Below are 22,678 nucleotides of genomic sequence, written 5' to 3' on the forward strand. Positions count from 1 at the left end.
GTTGGTAGTTAGCCATGTCCTTGTGCTGTTTCCAGAACAGCAAGAGATAAAAACCCAAGCTGCAAACACATTTCAGGATTATGTTCTCTTTTCTTTTGTGCAGTTTGCCATAGCATTATATTTCCTTGCCCAGGGTTGGTGTGGGAGGAGACTAACAAGGGTATGACCACTTCAGGTCTCCTGAGCTTGATCTACCTCACATAGAGGTTCCATTACCTCTTCACACTCAGACCAGCATATCCAAGCTTTAAGATCATCTGACCTACATCCACTAACTTATGTATGTAATAAAGTAGCTAATGAATTTCTAAAATCTTGTTTTCCAAGAGAGGAAATAGGTCAAAGTATTTTGAACCCTTTGTCATCTTTGATCAGTTTTCCAAATTAATCTGAAGTAAGAACCAGGATGAATAGATGGGTTTTGATGGAGTTTGTGAGTTAAGACTATAAATGGCATCATCATTGCTAAGAAAATATCTATAAAGACAGAATGGAATAGAAGCTTGAGGAAATAGGAATACAGTAGGAAGACCCTGTATGAAAAACAACAACAAGGGCTGGGAAGGTGGCCCAGTGGTAGAGTGAATCTAATCAGTGGACACATACATATGAATATATGTATATATACATAATCATATATATGGATAAATACAAAACATGAATCTAACCAGGGGATTTCTGAGAAGAAGGGAAAGGGGAAAGGGAAAAGAAAGTCAATAATTTTACAATATGTTTCAAACACAGATGAAAACAACTTAAAGAACCCCCCCCCACAAAAGCTTCTGATTAATAAAGGTACAGAAGGGCAAGGAAAGAGAAATAGCCTCTGTTGAGTTCTGGTGAGTTGGGGAAGGGTTTGGGGCTGACCAAAAGAATGAAAGAAGTTGAATCCAGTTGACATAGATTGCTTGCAACTGTAAAAACAAAATAATAAAACCTGTTGAAATTGTTTTAGGAAGAAAAGAAAAGGAGGGAAGGGAAAATAACAGGGGATGAGATGAATTGGAATATATTATAAACCTGTGTGGGAAGGTAGCAGTGAACTCACCCCTGTATAACTAATGTAAAGCAACATTTTTTTAAAGTGTGTCTTCCTTTTGGCCTTATCTCCTGGGGTTACCTTCTCCACAGGCAATGATGAAGAGATAGCATTAATACATGCCACACTTCTTTTGCAGATGCTTTTCTCGATGTTTGATAAATGTGTACTTGTTTAAATCTCTAATAATAATTTCATGTGGTAAAAGTTATTATGAACTTACTTTTATGTACATATGAAGGGTGAATGGATTTAGTCAGACTCCCTTCCCCTAATTTACAGAAAGTTTGGGGCTGGCATTTCCCAAGGACTGGGATTCAGCTGGTTTAGCACATTTATATGACCTGAGTCATGGATGCATGCACTATCCCACGTATCCTTATTTGCCCACTTTTGTCTATTGGAAGTATAATCCCCATTATTGAACAGGCTGCTGATGGACAGAATAGGAGCTGGTAAACAGTGTACTGAGTCTATCTGTGCAGAGTCTTTGATACTGTTTTGCTGTGATGATGATGATGGTGATAATGATAATGATGATAGTAATGATGGTGAGTCTGTGAAACTGGGGAGCCTGGGCATGCAGCATGGCCACCATTTACAATATGGCTGGCATTTGTCTTTGGTCTTCCAGAATTGAAGATCCACCACCAGCAGCAACAGAATATATAGTTTTTATATATAGTTTTTATTTTGTCATATGAATGTTTTCTAGTTCATGTCCAACTTTAAGTTTGCTAGTCAGCTTATGCTTTAATAATGCCACCTAACAAACGAGCCCGGAATCTCAGTGGCTTTATTACACACACTAATAATTCACTTTTGATGCAACTGTGGCTTAGTGACGATCCTCCTAAGTTTACCTGGTCTCATCTCCAGACATACTGGGTGTATGTCTGCTTTCTATAGCTCCTTTTCAAAATCCAAGCATCATGGTGAGAGGTCTTCATGGCAAATAATGGGAGCATAAGGGGGAAGGTGGAAATATACAATGCAGCCAAAACCTGCACCCCAAACTAGCCTTCTGTTATCTTTGGTCAAAACAGGTCACAATACCAAGTCTAAAGTCAAAGAGGCAAGGAACTATAAAGTTCACTTGGAACGCTGAGGGTAAGAATTAACAAACAAAAACAAAACACTAGGAATAGAATTATTTAATCCACTTCCTTTATCTTTTATAGCTGGTATCTAAAAGTAGGACTGACAAGATGTTAATTATGCATGTGTCAGCTGGGCACTGATGGCTCAGGCTTGTAATCCTAGCTACTCAAAAGATTGAGAATTAAGGATCTCTGCTTGAATCTAACCTGGGGCAGAAGACAGCATGAAATGTTTATCTCCAACTCACCAGCCAAAAGTTGGAAGTGGAGGTGTGGCTCAGATGGTAAAGCATCAGCCTTCAGCAAAGAAGCCAGTTCAGAAAATATGAAGCCCTAAGTTCAAGCTCCTGGGGACCATATATCAATAGTAACAGCGTCCAAATTAATATTAACCCTTGTATGGTTTTCTGCTGTCAAAATATAAACCGCTACCTTCATTTTCCATCTGTATTTCACAGGATTTTTGCACCATGTTCGGGAAGAAAAAGAAAAAGATTGAAATATCCGGCCCATCCAACTTTGAGCACAGGGTTCATACTGGGTTTGATCCGCAAGAGCAGAAGTTTACTGGCCTTCCGCAACAATGGCACAGCCTATTAGCAGATACTGCCAACAGGCCGAAGCCGATGGTGGACCCTTCATGCATCACTCCTATACAGCTGGCACCCATGAAGGTATAGTAAAGACTCTGGTGTTGGTGTGGCTCAAAAAACATGCTCTTAATGAATGCATTGGGCTGTCTTTATGAACAAGCTATCAAACACCCAAACCACATGCTTTATTCAAACATCCACATATTAGTCACCATTATAATATGCTGCAGCATTGTGTTCTATAGCAGATCCAAAGAAGACTAAGGTTCCAAGGTCTGTTGGTGTACCCTAGGCTGGCATGGAACTTTTTTTTTTGTCATGAGGCTTGAACTCTGGCCTGGGCGCTGTTGCTCAACTCCTTAGCTCAAGGCTAGCACTCTACCACTTGAGCTACAGTACCACTTCCAGTTTTCTGAGTGGTTTATTGGAGATAAGAGTCTCATGGACTTTATTGCCCAGGCTGGCTTTGAACCAGGATGCTCAGATCTCAGCCTCCTGAGTAGCTGGGATTACAGACATGAGCCACCGGTGCCCTGCTGGCCTGAAACTTTTGACTCTCTTGCCTCACCCTCCCCCAACTATGATTATATGAATGCGCCATCATGCCCAGCTACACTCGAACCCTTATTCCTCTTGTCACAGCCTCACAAAAGGCTGAATATTCAGGGAGCCCTTGAATTTGGGTTTGGCCATGTGACTTAAATGGCCACTGAGATGTTGTAAAAAAGGTATGTCATGGACAACAAGGATTTCCCCTTGGGCTTTTATTATAGCCTTAAGAACATACCATAGTGATTTGAGAAGAGAAAGGGGTGCTTGGAACACACCATCCTAGAATGCCTGCATCCTTGGATCCTGAAGCAGAGACTCTTCATTCTCCTCTTCACTGTATGATGTTAAGTGTGGAGCTGTTTGCTAAGTAGCATTATCGGACAACTAGCTGACACACTATCTTCTTTAACCCTTGAACCATCTTTTTTCAACTGAGTGGTATTAACTCTGTCTTTTAGGTCAGGAAATTAAGCTTAGCAGGACTGAATAACTTGTTGAAGTCTCCACATCTAACCAACTAGAAAATCCTAGAATTTAAACCCCAAATCCATCTAATGCCAGGAATTATTACAACACCCTGATTCTGATGATAAGGATGTGTTTATACATGAAAAAGTTTCACATGAATTAATGATGCTAAATCAGAAAAAAAATGAATGTTTTCTTTTTGCCTGGTTCTGGCTTTTTTATGTAACTGTTGATACAACTGGTTCTTACACAGACATTAGGAGTTTTCCCAAATCCACAAAAAAAGTTAATGTCAGGATTGTAAGACAAGACAGGCCTTTGATTCTGGCATTTGAATGGTTTAGATTTAGCCCATGAATTCTCACTCAGTTGAGGATTTTATGAGGATATCCTTATATTATTTATCTTTTTGAAAGATTTTTTTGTTATTGTATAGGTGTATAGAAGGGTTTCAGTTACATAAGTCAGCTAATGAGTACATTTCTTTTTGAACAGCATTACCCCTTCTCTTGCTTTCTCCCAATTTTTCCCTCCAGTCCCCATTCACAAGTTTTATAGTTCATTTTCAGCATAGTGTTTAGTGAGTATCACTGCTGCATTTGTTCACGCCTTTTCCTATCACTTCTGTGCTGCCCCCCATTACCTTCTTCCAAACAGAGAAATTTACATACAAGACAAAAGGCACAGAGAGCAAAAATGGCAACAACAGGAAGAAAAAGTGAAAAATGAAAAACTTCTTGCTTCCATTTCTTGAATTTCATTTTGATAAATATCATTTTATATGATCATGTGAACATAATTATTGAGCCTTTGCGATCTTCTCCTATGCTTCTATCCTATGCTTCTATATTGTACCATTCATGAGGAAATGGAAAAACTTGGGAAAAAAATTATATTAAGCAAAGTAAGTCAGACCCAAAGAGACATAGGTTGTATGACTTCCTTCCTTTGTAGTGACCAAAATGTGCCCATAAATCTACAACTAAATATACTTGATGATAAAAGACAAAAAATATATACTTGGAATGTCTAGACATTCCACACAGTGAGACCAAAGGAGGACATCCTTCCAAACACCTTAACTGTGATTGCCTCCGGGGACATCCATGTGACTTTATTTTCTACTCATTGAGTACCCAGGACCTTCCTTTGACGGGCTGTTTCATTAGGCATGTAGTTCACGCCGCCGTTGCCACCATTGAATCAGATTCTTTCAACAGAAAATGTCAATGAAAGCATTCGGCTTCACACGCACGCTGTTCATTCCCTGTCCACAATGGCTTCACTCCTCCTTGAGCAAACTATATTTGAGATCAAATGGTGAAGCCCCAGATCACAAGCATCCATTCAGACCACACAGATAGCCTGCTCCGAACTCCTAACTCTTGAACTTGCCACCTGAGGAGAGTCATTATATTTGGATAACTAGAAAATTCTACATAAAGTAAAAGGGTGTTCTCAGAAATGCTTTATTTGTCTCAGCTCTGCTTCCCTCCTGGCAGTAGTGACCTAATTAAAATAATCCTAAATCAAAGAGGAAGAAACTTTGTAGCCCTCTGTGTCTCCCACACATGCCTGCAAACTGAAAGAGTTGTTTCTGTCTCTCACTTGGGCATCTTATAGAAATTGGAGCTGTAATCTTAGCTGAGATTTAGAAGATGCCAGATTGAAGTCAGCCTGGGCAGAAAAGTCTATGAGACTCCAACTTCAAAATAACCAGCAAGAAGCAGGACTTGAGGTGTGGCTCAGCTGGCAGAGCACCAGGGAAAGCAAGTGCAAGGTCCTGAATTCAAACTCTGGTACCTGCAAAAGCATATACATTTAATTACTTGAGATAGCAATGTATCAATTACCTATGAGGTTATCTTCCATGCCCTTGTGGCTTAGTGGCAGTCCCCTGGGGTACGTTGGCATTTGGTTTATGAAACATAAACCTATCTCCTTACATCATCCTCATTAGAGTGTGGTCATATGAGGATTCTGTAGATTTGCCATGATTTTAAAGCTCTTCTCTGGTTGAAGATTTGATTCCTGCTACTTTGCCTTTGATTGGTAAATTCATTGTCTTCAAAGTGGAAGGAGGTTTTATTTGTATATGCAAAGGTGGAATGTTCAAATACATAGTTGTCTGGCCAGTGTACACCTTACTGCACCGTTTCAGAGCATGCTTAGCCTAATTTGCTAGAAGCATCCACAGCTTTGAAATGTGTTGAATTTTCCTTTGAAATCCTCTGATCTTCATGGTTTTGTCAAGGCTTTTTTTTTAATGAGTTAAGAGTGTAAAATAGAAACATATTTCTAACTCAACCTTGATGCTTCAAACTTTAGAATTAATAAATGAAAGCCAAAGAATTGACAAGACTTGGCAAATTAGCAACAACAAAGAGAAATTTGACCTGGGAGAACAGAGGGGAAGAAAGGATGACAACTAAAACCAACTGTGAAGTTCCTGTGATCACTGTACACCCCAAGCCGGGGCTCCTCGCCATCTCCTATGCCAGTGGGGTAGGCTCTGTTCAGGAAAATGTTGGTGCTGCCCGCAATGGGAGTGATGGTGTTAGACACAACAGCCCCGGTTGCAATTTGCTTTGTTGTGTTATTATTTCTCCAGCTTTAAACTAAGTCCACCCACTTGGTCAGCTTGATAACAGAAAACGTCCAACAGGAGAGGAAAAAAGACAGAGAGAGAGAGCGAGGGGGAGGGGGAGGGAGAGGGGAAGGGGGAGGGAGTAAGAGAGAGAGGGGGGGAGGAAGGAAGGAGAGAAGAGAAGAAAGAAAGAGAAAGAACTTCAAAATAAAAAATGATCCATGCCAATAAAAATTGTTGGTGGTAGAGGTCCTTTAAGGTAGTGGGAGGTGTGGTTTGGGTCACCATGGTAGAACTTGTGGTAGAGGCTGTGGAGATGGTGATCACAGAGGAGTGAGCAGACTGAGGTGGTTGGTGAACAATGGGAGTGGAAGCAATATTAATAATCCTTGTTTAACTTCGGTGACAGACTGCCTCTAAATATATGACTCAGTCTGTGGCTGCTATAACCCAGTGCACGAGGCTGGGTAACTTATAAAGACCAGAGGTTAATTCATAACAGTTTTAGAGAAATCCAGGGTCCATGAGCTCACTTCTGATGAAATCCTTTTTGTGCTGCGCCATCCCACGATGCCGGGTGGAAAGACAACACTGTGTGCCAAAGTGGAAAGGGAGGAAGGGAAGTCGGCCAAGCTTCTCGCCTTTCCCCCCCAGGATTCCACTCCCACAGCCTCTCACCCACTCCTGTGACTGCAGCATTGTAGAACTCCCCGGAGCCCCTATCTCTCCACACCGCTGCAGTGGAGATTACACTTCCAATACACAGATGGAGGGATACACTGGAGACCAGAGCTCACAGTAGTGAAACGGCTGAATACGTGTCACCTCTTATGCACCTTACCCTGAGTGCGGGGAGGGGGAGGGGCAGGATCAGCCTGTTTTACAGATTGGTGATCCCAGGCTCAGGGATTGGCCACTGGTCATAGACCCATCTAAAGGCAGAGTTCGAGCAGGGTGACCCCAGCTACTTAGGAGTCCGAGACAGAACTCACTCGGGATCAGGAGTTTGAGATCAGGGTGGGAAATACCGAGAGGCTCCACTTCAAAGACAGAGAAGAAGTAGAGCTGAAGCAGGCTTCATTAAGCTCACAGGCCCGAGAGCCAAAGTTGCATGTTAGACAGCTCAGCTCGTGGGTGGGTATGTGGATAGAGTGCGGCTTGTCTTCTGCAAGGCTCGAGGTTCAATTCCCAATGAGAGTGACAGAGAAGGGAGGGGGGAGAAAAGGAAAGAAGGGAAGGAGAGAGGAGGAAAGAGGAAGAGGAGAAGGAAGGGGTGGAGGGAAATGAAGGGGAGGGAATGAGTCGGGGGAGGGAGAGAAGAGAAGGAAATGGTGGGAAGGGAAGGCAAAAGAAGAGAAGGGAAAGGAAGGAGATCGTGAGGAACTAGCATCATAAATATCATGCTATCAGATAAGGATGTGAAGGGAAAGGATGAACCTTCACTCCAAGAGAACAGATTAAGTTAGAAGAGCTCTGTCACACTTATCCTCAAGATCTTGCCCAATCCCAGTCATTGCATGAAAATCCTTTTTCTGTCTACCTCTGAAGCCCTCCAATTCTGTTACTTTTCAACATAATTCAGCAAATCATACCCTTGTGAGATAATGAATCCTTGACTTGGTTGACTTTTTTTTTTTAACTCAACGAGCTCTGTGTGCTAGGATTTACCATTTGGGTTGATAACCAGACAAAGCTGAAACTTCTGCAGGAACGGACCAAAGTGAAATCTCCTGATAGAACTCTCCTAGGCCTCATTTACTTGTATAGCAAAAAACTTTATTTTTTACAGGCAGTGGGCTTACATACATCTCCACAGAGGCTCTCATTTTGATTTTTATTTCTTTTCTCCCTTTCTAGTGCCAGTGCCTTTGAATGTCTTTTCATGCTTTGTTGGACCATCCATTCCATACATTGCTTAGTCACATCCTTTATCAACTTTCTTCTGTTGCAAGGACTCTTGTATTAGTAAGATTTTCCTTTCTCTTTGACTTCAAGTGCCCCCTTTGTCTGACATTTCTATTTCCAAACCTAATTTCTATTTGGTTGCATTCATCTTTTAGTCTGATAAATATTTCTTTGCATAGTATTTGTGAGCATTAGCTTATAAATATCATGTAGTTATTTAGCTTTATGTCTTCAGTGCATCCTTCACTAGAAGAACTGGAAGAACTCGGTGCATTGACATTTAGTATTGTGACTCTTCTACTTGATTTAACTTGCTGTGCATTATTTCATACTCACTTTTTGTACACTATGATTCCCACCACAACCTAGTACACTGACTCTTTTCTTTCTCTGATGGTAGGAGTCCTATGATTAGAGACAGGCAAAGCAGAGGCCACAGGTGGGGACCAACGATCTAACACAGCTAAACTGCCTGGTCCCCACTGAGAGATGTGGAAAAGCCCCCGCCTTCTTCTGAGACCTCTTACATGCTCCAAAATTCTGGATGACATCCAAGGTTCCTAAGATCAAATGCAACTATGTGGTATTTATTTCTTCCAAACTTTCATTTTTACTTCTGATTCTCTGTGTTACCAAAATTAAAAGAGAAAGAATCCAAGAAGAACCTCTCTCTACCTTCCTTACCGCCTTTCTAAACTACCAGTCCTGCATCACATGATATGATATGAATATATTCATTCAACTAGCCTTTTCTTTAATTGGCTTGTGTGGTTCACAGATAGAAGCTCTACCTGTCACCAAACAGATGCTCAATAAATATTTAACGATTGATTGTAAAAGGCCCATAATACTTCATCATATGTGTCTGTATATGCTTCAGTGATAACATAAAATATACTGAAGCTAGATTGTTGTTTTTCAATTTGATTACAATGTAGCAGGCAGATAGTATTTGGATACTTTTCAGATACTTTTTCATCAATAAAGTGATGTTAAACTTTATACATTAGACATTGACTCCATGTGACAAATGTTATTAATCTATTATTCACAAATTACATACCATATACTACATTATCCACAGTTTAAAGTTTGACTTATTACTGCCTTCCTTTTGAGCAGGTACACATATCATGTTTCCTGGACTATGCTGCCATCTACTGGTAATGCAGTATAACTACTAAGTTTACTTTTCATTCTGTTACTATTTGTTTAACTTATTTACATAGCTATTTAATTTCTTTTTATAGGTGCAATCTTTTCTAACACGGCAGATCGTCAATTTCATGGCATCATTTAGGTGTTAAAGATATATTTGAAGCTGGGTGCTGTTGGCTCACCCCTGTAATCCTAGCTACTCAGGAGGCTGAGATCTGAGGATCAAGGTTGAAAGCCAGCCAGGCAGGAAAGTCTGGGAGACCATATCTCCAATTAACCACCAGAAAGCGGGAAGTGGTGCTGAGGCTCCAGTGACAGAGCACTCACCTTGAGCTAAAAAGCTGAGGGACAGCGCCCCGGGCCAGAGTTCAAACCCCACAACCCCACAACAATATAAAAAAAGACATATTTGGTGCTTCAGGGTAAAATTGCTTAAATAGTTCATTTTTTGTTTCCCATAATTTAGTAAACAAACAAACATTAAGTTTGTATTCTTGGGTTCTCATGTGGTCCTTGAAAACTGAGTTTTAAGAAAACAATCACTCAGCCTCAATTTTCTCATGCTTCAATTAAGGGTAAAACTTTATTGTTTCTAGTGCCAGCACCTAGAACCGTTGTTATAGGAAAAAATAATCTAGAATGAATTAAAATACAGATTCTCCGGGTGGACCCTAGAGTTTTAATGCTGTTTCTTTGAGATTTCCTGTGTTTCCTTTCGCATGCCAGCTTTGACTTGTTCTGAAGTCTGGCTTTGTCTAAAAGTATGCGATGGCGCCACCTGGTGGCCATGAGCAATGTGTACAGTCTGACACTGGAATCGACCTCGAAAGGATCCAGCTATGGGCGGTGCTTTCAGCACTTCATCTTGCTACATCAGATACAGACACATTGACACTTTAACTTGTCAATGAGCTCTAATGAGTGAGGTGGGTGATCCATTGAGATGCATGTGAGCCATCAACTCACTTGTAGTCATTGATTCTGATCTCCCTCTTGATGTGTGAGTTGACCTTTCCTGGACTCATTTACGCCTCTCTGCTTGCCACAGCCAAGCTTTTAGCAATCATTTACATAACTCCGGGAAAACTAAAGTAGAAGAATAAAATAAAACACTTTCCTGGGGGAAAATAGCAATTTCCAACTCCTTCTAGTCTTGCAGCCAAAGAATTCAACAGTCCACCCACCACTCCACACACCACTAGATTTCTATCCCTGTTGTAACTGCCCACAGAACTGTCAAGGCTACCAGGCCCCTAAGGAAGGTGACATGCCTTTCTTGAATCATAGGATCTTGCTTCCCACATTGCAAGTCAAAATCCCTGGGAAACTTGTTAGATGCAAAGTCTTATACCCTGCTCAGGTAGACTTTTAACTGCTGCATCAGCACCTGCCTCTTAATGAGGTGCTTCAGTGATGTGTGCATAAAGGTTCTAGACATACCACAACAGAGAACAGAAAGACTTAAGTCAGAGAGAACTTTGATAATGTTCTTAGTGTTCTGCCTCTCTGTTCTAGTACCAGAAGCCCAAATAGCCTGAAAGACTGTGTCCTTCCTGATACTGGTGATTTGATTTTTCTCTCTGTCTTCTCTGTCCCCCATCTCTTGCTCTCTCCTTTTACCTTTCTACACGACCCCCCATACACATACATACAGACACAAATATACATTCACTCTTGTTCTCTGTCATCTTGGCTAGAGACTAACTTACTGAAGAAACAGCTATAAGTTTTGTCAAATTGATTTTCTGTTCTAAATTTCTAACAGTAACAAACCCCCCAAATATTTTTACACATAAATATTTGTACATTGAAAATATATACAGCTGAAGGCCAGAGACTCATCCCTGTAGTCCTAACTACTCAGAAAGCTGAAATCTGAAGATTATGGTTCAAAGCCAACTCAGGTAGACTTTTAACTCTTATTTCCAATTAACCACCAAAAAGCAAGAAGTAGAGCTGTGGATCAAGTGGTAGAGTGCTAGCCTTAAACAAAAGGAAAGCTCAGGGAGAATACCCAACCCCTGAATTCAAGCCCCAGGACTGACACAAAAGAAAACAGAAAAAAAATAAGCAAATGGATGACCCAGTGCCAGTGACTCAATCCTATAATCCAGCTCAGGAATCTGAGATACAGAGGATTATGATTCAAAGTCAACCCAGGCAGAAAAGTCCAGGAGTCTCTCTCTCAAATTAAGCAGCAAAAAATGCTGCACTCCATGTTTTTTTTTTTCTGTCCATCTTCTTGCTTGTTTTCACAATAGAGTAAAACTTCCTATATGCTAGACTTAAAATTTAATTTTGTGAGTTCGCCTTTTGTAAATAACCTTTTATTGGAACATAACTAGACTCGTGCATTTATATATTTTCCATGTTTCCATGCTCTGCTGGCAAGCTGAGTCATTTCCTCAGGAGCCATGTGGCCCACAAGGCCTAAAATACGAATTCTGAACTTGTACAGGACATTGTTGGGGAGCTGGAGCCAAGAAGGTGGACCTCAGTGAGAACCTTACATTTGGATGTTTACCTCATTTATTCTGGGTCAGAGGTTCATTATCTGGCATCACTGGCACTTTTCCATACTGGGTCATACTACCCTGCGCCCACGGGAGTTGGCAACATAATGTTGTTCCTTCCTGCTCAAAACATTTAAAGACCAGGATGGGATTGCTTCAGGATGGGCTCCCTGAGATGATCAGGTAATCAATCATGTACAACAGACTTATGAAGGAAGGAGCTCCAAGGGCCTGTGGGAAACAGACAGGAAAAGGAAGAGGCTGAGTGGTGTGACAACTTCAGGTAAATTCCCAGCGCCGTGCTGCTCTCTGGAGAGATCCAGAGCACAAATCATTCTTAGAGACCATCCTGCTTTGGGGTAAGGCGTCGGGCTGTGACATGGTAGAGGAATAACTTTTGAGGAGTGACAAAAATCCAAACTCCTTCCCCTACCAGCAGGAGCCGTCAGTTCCATGCTGTGCTCCCGGGGGAGATGAAAGAAATTTATAAGTCTGGTTGACTCTTACCTCTGCATCCTTTTTTTTTTTTTTTTTGGGTCCGGTCATGGGGCTTGAACTCTGGCCTTGGGCACTGTCCCTCAGCTCTTCAGCTCAAGGCTAGCACTCTACCACTTAAGCCACAGCGCCACTTCCGGCTTTTTTCTTTTTGCTTATGTGGTGCTGAGGAATCGAACCCAGGGCCTCGAGCATGCAAGGCAAGCGCTCTACCACTAAGCCACCTTCCCAGCCCCTACCTCTGCATCCTTTGAGGATGAGTGTCTTTGTCCAATCCTGCAGCTATAACATAATACTAAGACATGATAGAAACAATCTAAATGGATTGCATACAGTTCAAGACACAAAAAATACAAGATCAAGTTGCTTCCAAGATGGTGCCTTGAATTCTGATCCTCTCATAAAGGTACAAAGAGAAGGAATAGGGTCATTCATCCCTAGCCAACCCTTTCATAAATTCACTTTTATATATCCTAAAGGCCTCACTTCTTAGCACATTAGGGCTTGAGTTTTAACACATACAATACATTCAAACAGTAAACATGAGTGACATGTACAGACACACAACACACAAATTCCAGGAAAGAGAAGGATAAGCAAGAAGAGTTAAATCTAGGTGGATCTAAATAAATAATCAAAATTTTCTACAAAGATCAGAACAGAAATGCCTTGAGATCTTGCAAATATGTCACTACCTTATTCCTACCTATTATATCCTCTATTATTTTTGTTTTGATGGTGGGACTTGAACTCAGGGCCCAGGTACTGTCCCTGAGCTCTTCTGCCCAAGGCTAGTACTCTATAAGCAATTTGAACCACTGCTCCAATTCCGGTTTTTGAGTGATTAATTGGAGTCTCACATTCTCACAGGCTGGCTTTTAACCACAATCCTCAGATCTCAGCTTTCTGACTAGCTAGGATTACAGATGTGAGCCACCAGTGCCCAGCTATCTCCTTTTATCATTCAAATATAAAGTACATCTCTTGCATGCTATTCAACTAAACATTTTCAATGGATAATTTTAAATAATTAAGATGCAAGTATGCAATACCACGTAAAGATCTCTTTTTAACCAGGGAATGGAGCTACAACTACACCCCATAGCCAGAAGGGATAACGGAAGGCACACAACAGTGGCGAACAGCCACATGCAAGCTTTAGTTCCTGGCAGAATAGCAGAGGATACAAGCTAATTCTTCCAAGTCTTTGGTGACAATTCATCCTGAGTTTCATTGCGCTGTATGCATTCAGCTTTGTGAATATCAATGTGACGTTCACTCTGCCACATCAAGCAAAACCCCCTTACAGCCCTTGAGGTTGTTTTTCATCTCTGTTAACACTAGGGGTCAGACATGAGTTTTGGAAATCAGTGTGCGTCATTCTTAAAAGTTATGTCTAATTGAAAACAAAACAAAATACAACTTACCACCCATGACAAGGGTTATCTCAAAATGCAATGACTATTTCTATTTGATATTTGGGTCTTTTAGCTGTTATTTGCTATCCATTTTGCTGTTATTATTATCCACGGGTCTTCTTTCTACTTGATTTGCAACTCCTTTTGAAGATCCATTTGAGTTTTAAAGGAGATGTACTATCTGATTTGAAACACCATCAACTAATATATGAGTTTTTTTAGGACCCCAAATGGATCATTTGACAAAACTGTTTTGTTTTTGTTTTTGTGCCAGTTCTGGGCCTTGAATTCAGGGCCTGGACACTGTGAGTTTCTTTTGCTCAAGGCTAGCACTCTACCATTTGAGCCACAACCCCACTTCTAGCTTTTTCTGTTTATGTCGTATTAAGGGATCGAACCCAGAGATTCATGCATGGTAGGCAAGCACTCTACCACTAAGCCACATTCCTAGCCCCCAAACAGGTCATTTTTTTCATGTTTTGTTTTGCTCAGGAGAGTATATAGGAAGCCTTGATGGCTTTTAATGTAGGCAGCTGAGGGTAGGCATCAGAGCTCAGGACCACCCTACTCAAGGGCTCATTCTCCTCATCATTACTACAGATCCTGAGGAAGGAAAGTAATAGTTTGCATGTACGCTTCCTTTGCCCTCAGTCTGGACCTATATGCAACCGTGAAGAAACTGATTAATGCTGCACCAGTAGGGAGTTTGGGAGAGGGGCATGGATCATCTCCATTGACTCATTTGATGTCTCAGACTCAACCCAAAGGCCAAGGAGAATGTTTTCAAAGTAGAGCCACTGGCTTACATGTATGAATGCAAAGAAATGGAGAGACCACATTAATGGGGGAGACCATCTAGAGGATAATCCTCTCCCACTACAAAAGCATATGATTGTCAATATTCTGTCACAAAAACCCCTGATGTTTGGCTGACAAGTCAAACCCATCTCTCATCCTGGGTCCTTCTACCAGGGATCAAATCTATTTTTTCCTCAATATAGGCATGGTGAAGAGGCATCATTCATTCACCAAATCTGGAGGAGCTTTGCTTATTCTTCATCACATCAAATGTTCTCTATAACAATCATTCTTTCTCTCTCTTCATTCTTATTTCCATTACTTGTGGCACTGGATAATTGAACTGCATCCTAACAGTTTAACCTATTAGGAATATAGGATTGTCAGCCCCAAGCTGCCACTGATAATAGAAGTGAGCTGTCCGGCAATGCAAATTTAACCCAAAGACTTCAATTGTGTTTTGGTAGCTTCCTATTAATTAGTTCACTTTAGACACCCCCCCCATTATCTTTCTTCTAGTCTGAGAATTTGTGCATGTTACACACATATTGCTTTTTCAACAAGTACACTCCTAAATTGTACCAGAAAGGTATTTAATATTAAAAATCTGTGTTACCTGATTTCGAAATGAGACTGAAAATCAAACACCAGACGTTTCTTCTGATCACCTTATCCCACATGGAGACAGCTAAAGGTTTCTGGTGAACTTAAATCCTGTTCAGTAAAGAGCATTTCTACCGTGGGTTCTTAGATGGATTTGCTGTCCTCTGAGATCAGAAATCCTCTTATTGAAGCATTTGTGGAAACTACTTTTCATTTTTATTATTTCAAATCATCTCAAACTGTAAGCACCCTATAAAGAGCCTCTTGCTCTGAAACTGTTGAGATTAGGTTGTCAACCAGATGATCCATTGCCTTTGAACATCATAGTGTCTATTTCCTGTCTCTTATAGACTGGATGTTTGTATGTCACTCCACAGGGAAAAATTCGTATGCTGAAATGCTAAGTTCAATGTGGTCTTATTTTCAGGTACAGTGTAGGTCATGGGGCTCTGTTGTTATGAAAGACACCCAAGAGAACTCCTTTGCCCATCTATCCATGTGCTCATCAGGACATCCATGATGGAATTGTCCCATTGACACTGTGGTCTCGTCTGTCTCTCATGTGGCTTCCTGGAATTTCCTTCCAATTCAACAAGCTATGCTAAAGTTGTACTGTTTTCAGAAAAGCTCAAATTGGGACAACTATTCCCCCTATGTCTCTGTATGTAGGGAATACATCATGCTTCAGAATAGGATAGAATTCTAGAAAAACAAAAACAAAAAACAAATTTAAAAAAACCCAAAGAGCTGTTGTACAAGCCCCAGGTCTTTCTCTGTGCCACAAAATGCCCCGTTTTGAGCATTCCAGTGGCACTTCAGAAGAACACTACCAAGGGCAGTTTCCTCTCATCCCCCAAGGGAGTGTCTGAAGGGAGTGTCTGAAGAGTGTTTGTTGTGTGGGTGACAAAGGGGTGTAGTCGATAGCTCCGTGGAATTCACAAAACATGGATCCATCACAGGGGTTGGATTTATACCATTTAAGAGTAAAAGATTTAGGTCTAGAGGAATTTGATTTCAAAACCTGATTCCTCTACTTGAACTAGCTTTGTGACATTGACTCATTTAACTTTCATCATATCTCAGGTTTTTAACTTTAGGTGATAACCATGCTTTCGGTCTTCATAGTTAGTTGAATAGATTGCTTTTGAAAATATATATTAAAAACTAGGTGGCTCACACTTGTAATCCTAGCTACTCAAGGATCGCAGTTCAAAGACAACACGGGCAGAAAAGTTACTGTGACACTCTTATCTCTAATTAACCACTCAAAAAAAAAAAAACACTAGAAGTGGAGCTGTGGCTCAAAGTGGCAGAATGCTAGTCTTGAGTAAAAACACTTAGGGATAGCGCCCAGGCCCCGAGCTCAAGCCCCATGACTGACAAAAAAAAAGTAGAATATGTAAAGCTAGTGGCACCTCCCAGATGGTAATGTATTTGTTTCTAATACTAGCAGTGCGGATATTACTTACTATGGATTATATATAAGAGAAGACACTTTGAACACTGTTTCATTTGTTGTAACAACCATAAAGTTATCAGTAAATGTAGAAAACAAGGAATATAAATCCGTGCAGAGACAGTGGATAATTGACACAGTGAACACACACGGGAGCCATTAGTTGGCCAAGAAGAACACTGTGAAGGAACGGTCCTGAATTTTCTAATAAAGCCTAAGCTATTTGTGAGTTGGAGATCAGCTATAACAAGGTAGAATCCTTCAGCTGCTAGTAAATGCTGTTTCTCTGATTTAAGTAGAGCAGAACTTGAATTCACCTGCAGGTAATAAGTAGAAAGAAGTCAGAGGAGTAGAAAAGAGAAAGCGGAGGAAGAATCAATAGCCATCCCGAAAATGAATGGCAGCCCCCATCCTACCAGCTAACACTTGCATTATTTCATGAAAGCTCCATCTATCTAGAAAGCCATGGTAACACTGAACAGGTAGATAGAGGAGAGTTGGCCACTTTCTTCTCTACAAGAATCTATAGTCTTTCTCTTCCCAGCTACCCTACCTACCAATTTGCTGTGCTGTGTGATGCTTCTGTGTTGAAAATGTCCCCTTGCAGTTTCCTGGGTTCAGGGCCAATACAAAAATGAGACTAAATAAATCACCTTGGATTTTCCATGAAAGCCACCCCTGTCTCAACCATCTGTGACTTAGCAGAATAGGAGTGAAAAACATATGAGTGATTATATGTTACTTTTGTTTGTTTGCTTTTCTGTTTTTGTTTTGTTGCCTCCTAGTTAACAAATTTATCAAATAAATGCATATTTTTGCCCAAGAAGGCCTCATTTCATGTATATTTAAACAAGGTAGGGAATTCCTTGAACCTATTCCAAATTACTCTTTTTTCAAATGGAAAACAAACTTCAATGTATAAAGAGGGCTCTTTCTACTTCTTACATTTTGTTTAGATGCTTTGCTCAGATTTGACTAATTTGGAAGAACTCCAGATCACAGCTCTGTCCAATATTACATGCAAACCAAGTTTTTTTTTTTTTACTAGCTTCCAATTTATCATGGTAAAGCCATGCAATGCAAAATAATAACAGTAGAATACACAGAAAAGAAAAAGCTTTTGTGTTTCCAAAACTAACTGAGAAATCAACTTGAGGTTTATTCATAAAAACAAGTGCATGGCGGGTGAGCATCTATGCTGGAAATTTCTCAGGCACTCAGGAACTCCTCACAACCAGAATACAACAGGTGTAACCACAGGTGTGATTATTCCCTAGATTGTGCATTAGGGAAGTTAGGAGACAGGGCACCACACTCAGAACTGAACCAACTGTGGCCATAGAAATACCACATAGCAATCTTAATGGCGTATAATAGTAAACCTTTCTTTTCCATGCGTAGGGACAGACAGTTGCTAGGGTTATTCTACTTAAGCTTTAGACCATCTGGGGCTGGTTGCAGGCTTGACATTGGTTTCAGGTCTATTCTGGATGGCTCTCGCCATTCTTCATGGATCAGCAGCTAGCAGGACAGGCTCTTCTGAGGGTAGATCATAAGAACTCAGGGAAACTCGCAATGCACATGGCAGCCTCAGCTTCCATCAGCTTATGAGCATTCCAATGCCCAAAGCAATACATGTGGCCAACTTCATAGTGGATGGATTTGAGATCTGTACTCTGCATGTCTCATATCCCTACATATCTATACGTATCACGAAGTCACCTGCAAGGAACATGATCATTAATGGGAGAGAATAAAGATTCGAAGTGATATTCATTTCAGCCTGCCTTACCACTAAAAAAGATGTGGAATCTTGGGCAGTTATTGTAACTTCTCTTTCCTCACTTTTAAAAGGAGACAATAATAATAATACATGCTTCCTGGGGCTGTTGTGTAGAACCAAAACAAGACATATGTGTCACCATTCTAGCGATCTGGTGATGAATAATTAGGAAACTCTTTTGTTTTGAACCTTTTAATGTCCTCACTTATTCTCCTCCATCCAGTCAGCAGGACCTTGCTTGCTCCCTGCAAGTTGTGAATTCATGACAGTCCTTCTTGGTCTCCTCTCCCTTCTGGGACTAGTTCGGATTGTTCTGCTCATGCCATTGGTTATTATGGCAATGTTCGTGGGCTGTCCTTGCAGACTCTTGTATCTAGACTGTGGGAAAGGTAGACTCGATATTGGCTTTATTGTGGTGAATTCCCTTTTCTTAATGAGGCTACATAACAGCACCCACTTCTAACTGACTTTTCCCAGTTCAGTATGATATAGCTCTGCAAGTTGGTATTGGCTCTGTCAGAGAGTGAGAAACACTTCTATTCACTCTTCACCTGCCTGCATTGGGTCTGAATGGGGCTTTTTGCCTATAGAGGGAAAGTTTTGGGTCTTTTCTACATGACGGTAGAATACATGGTCTATAAGAACAGTAAAGCTCTCCAGAAAAAGGAAGACGTCCCTTGAGCCATGCATGTTCCTCAACTTTTCCCCTTTCTGCCCCATCCAATCAGCCCATTCCCTTTCGTACACAGACGAGTGACTATACAAGAAGGAAGAAAGAAAGAACAGAGTGCTTGTTCTAGAGCAAGACCTTCCAGGGAAACAAGAGGGTGGCCGAGAAGCAGTTTCCTGAACAAAGAAACTTCTTTCCTGTCTTTCTGCTTTCTACTGAGTGGAGACATTGGCTTAGAATTTATAGCCTGGTTTAATATCAATAATGGATCATTTATTTGTGCAAATAATTCATGTACCAGAGCAGTCTGAAACTAAAGACCTTAAAAGTCACTCAAAGCTACACTGAAAGAAAAGGAATACATAAACATATAGCAAGCATCTTGTTTCTATAGAACAGACTCTATGTTGTTGGAAGGATGGTACTACAGGTTAAATGTAATTCCTGTGGGAACATGAATTTTTCCCTTTATTGCAGAAATAGAAAAACAGCTCAAATCAGAGTATAGCGCAATGACAGAGTGCCTACCTGTTATGCATGAAGTTCCTAATTAAATTCCCACCACCACAGAAAAAATAAAAAGTAAAGAAATCCTAAATGTCTTATGGAATCTCAATGATCCCCTCCAAGAACCAAAGTGCTCTTGAAGAGGAAGAGAGAGACAGAGACAGAGAACAAAGTAGCAGAACTGACATAGCTTCCCTTTTTCACAGCTTTCATAAAACTACAGTTTAAAAAATGTTGCATTGTACTGGCATAAGGGCAAATGAAAGTCCAATTGAACATAATTTTCCAAAAGTAAATCCAAGATTATTCATTGGGAAAGAATACTCTTTCCAACAACTGATACTGAGGAAACTTGATATCCACATGAAAAGAATGAAGTTGGACTCTTTTAACTTATACTATACATAAAAATTAACTTGAAGTGACCAAATACCTAGAAATAACAGCTAAAACTGTGAACCTCTTTGAAGAAAAACAGGAAAGAGACACATCTCAACACTGAATTTGGCAATCACTTCTGGGATATGAAACCAAAATCATAGCCAGGAAAACAATTTAAATTAATAAACTGAACTGTAAAGGCCCTATCAAGATAGTGAAAAAATACGCCACAAAATGGGAGGAAATGTTTGCAAATCATATACATGTGTGTGTGTGTGATTCATATATATTCAAATATATGAATTTCATAGATATATTTCATATAAAAATTGAATTACTATCTAGAACATATTTGTTAGACTCCACTACATGAAAAACAAAAACAAATAACTCAATTCCATTATGAATAAATAACTTGGACAGGCATTTCTATAAAGAAGGTAGAAAGCCTTTGCTGTACTCATTACCTTGCCCATGTAATTGTAACCCCTCTGTACGGCATTTTCACAATAAAAAAAGAGACACTAAAAAAAAGAAGGTAGAAAGCTGGACAACAAGTACAAGAAATGGGGATATACAAATCAAAGCCATAATGAGAGGACAGAGGATATAGCTCAGACCCTAAGTGTGATCCTTAGCACCACATAGCAACAACGACAAAATCACAAGGAGATACCACTTTATGCCATTATGACGGCTATGATTAATAAAGCAATAATGCAAAATAACAATTGTTTTAAGGATGTAGAAAAATCAGAATCATCATGGGGTCTGATGGGAATATCTGATGCTATATGAAAGTTGAAAGATACACTTAGTTAGTGCTACAGCAAATGCTACCTCTCAGTGCATACTCAAAGGAATGTTGCATAGACTTAAACAATTCTCATGTACCCTTGTTCATACCAGTATTCTTGATAGTGAAGGGATAAAAACAATCCAAATGTCCATCAACAAATACATGGGTAATAACATGTGGCATTTATATACATGTGGAATATTATGCTGTCTTTTTTTAATATAGGACTAAATTTTGTGTAGTTAAGGCAAATCAACAGACCTAACAAATATGGTAAATGAAATAATACAGACATAAAACAGTGCTGTATTCTATGATTCCACTTATGTGATGAACTAAGAATAAAAGCTTACATAGGCAGAAAGTAGATTAGAATTTACCAGGTGCTCAGAGCAGAGTTAATGAGTAGAGTTTCTGTTGGAGATGATAGAAAGTTCTGAAAACATTGTTTATGTTATGAATTGCATACTTAAAAACAGTTAAAGTGGCACTGTTTTAAGTTACGTATATTCAACTGCAATACTAATTTTAACCACCATGGATTGTTCCTCACAATTCTGCAAGTAGGCGCTTGGGCCTGTGCTCAGCTGGCAGTTCTGGTCTCCTTTGGACTCACTCTGTCAGCTGCTGAGTCAGCTCCACGGCTGATTGGTCTAGGATGGCCTCAGCTTGGATGCCTTGACTCTGCCCACATCTCTTTCATTTTTCACTAGTCCAGACTTGTTCTCATGGCAGTCTGAGAGGTTTCAAAGTGGCACAGCCGTTAGCATGACTTGGCCATGACATCATGTTTACTGTTCTACCGGCCAGAGCATGTCATCTGCTTGAACTCAAAGTCAAGGAGAGGGAAACAGACTCCACAGTTAGATAGGAGGAGCTGCTGAGTCACGTTGCAAAGGACTTGAAAACAGCCTGGAGAGGCAAAGTGGGACCATTTTTGGTATCACTCCATACCAGTTTTCCCTCCCAAGAGCATCTATCAGACTAGTTTCAACCAAGCCAGCTATAGTGCAGATTTAGCACTTCGTTGGAGTTGTAAGTACTTGGAACAGCTGAGACTTGGGAGAATCTTCAAAGCGACAGAATATTGGGGTTTGGAAGGGAGCAAGGCAAAGCTTCTTGGTACAGACAAGGGTAGCCCCAGTAAGATAAAGTGACGTGACAAACATTTTTTAACAGTTACCAAGGATGGAACTTGTACTAAATCCAAATTGCCAAATTCATAGTCCAGTATTCTCTTTTGTCACGGTAGTGATGTCATTTTCTTGGGAATATGTAAACCCTAAGTCAAATAAATTTAATCTGCTCTGCAGAACCTTGTAACATGGGGTATGCCCTGTATATCAGCAGCATATTAGAAGTTCAGCATCTCTCTTTTTAAAAAATGGTTACTGTAAAGGTGAGATAGAGAGGGGTGATGGTTACATAAGTCCGGTAACGAGGACATTTCTTTTCGAACAGTGTCACCCCTTCCCCCTTTCTCCCAGGTTTTCCCTCCTGGCCGCCACTCCACACAAGTAATATAGCTCATTTTCAACATAGTGTCTAGTCCCTGTTGCATTTGTTCACTCCTGTTCCACAACTTCTGTGCTTCCCACTTTCCATCCCCCAAACAGATAAACATGTACAAGACAAAAGGTACAGAAAACAAAAACAGTGACAAAGGAGAAAACAAAAAGGCAATAACAAAATAACAAAATCCTCCAGTTTCTAATTCTTTTTCTTGGGGGGGGGTCTGGTTGTGGGCCTGAACACTGTCCCTCAGCTCTTCAGCTCAAGGCTAGCGCTCTACCACTTGAGCCACAGCGCCACTTCTGGCTTTTTTTCTTTTTGCTTATGTGGTGCTGAGGAAT

The 22,678-nt window shown here is 40.5% G+C and overlaps 1 protein-coding gene across 1 annotated transcript in view; it reads left to right on the forward strand.

Moving 5' to 3' along the window:
- The first annotated feature begins 2,605 nt into the window (after window positions 1–2,605).
- Window positions 2,606–22,678, forward strand: part of Pak7 (p21 protein (Cdc42/Rac)-activated kinase 7) — a 64,185-nt gene continuing 44,112 nt past the window's right edge. The window contains exon 1 of the mRNA XM_013010791.1: window positions 2,606–2,813. Within this exon, the coding sequence (XP_012866245.1) occupies window positions 2,610–2,813 (204 nt within the window). The 5' untranslated portion in view covers window positions 2,606–2,609. The remainder of the gene's footprint in view (window positions 2,814–22,678) is intronic.

The sequence above is a fragment of the Dipodomys ordii genome, unplaced genomic scaffold, assembly GCF_000151885.1.
Source record: "Dipodomys ordii isolate 6190 unplaced genomic scaffold, Dord_2.0 Scaffold13, whole genome shotgun sequence".
NCBI classification, from domain to species: Eukaryota; Metazoa; Chordata; class Mammalia; order Rodentia; family Heteromyidae; genus Dipodomys; species Dipodomys ordii.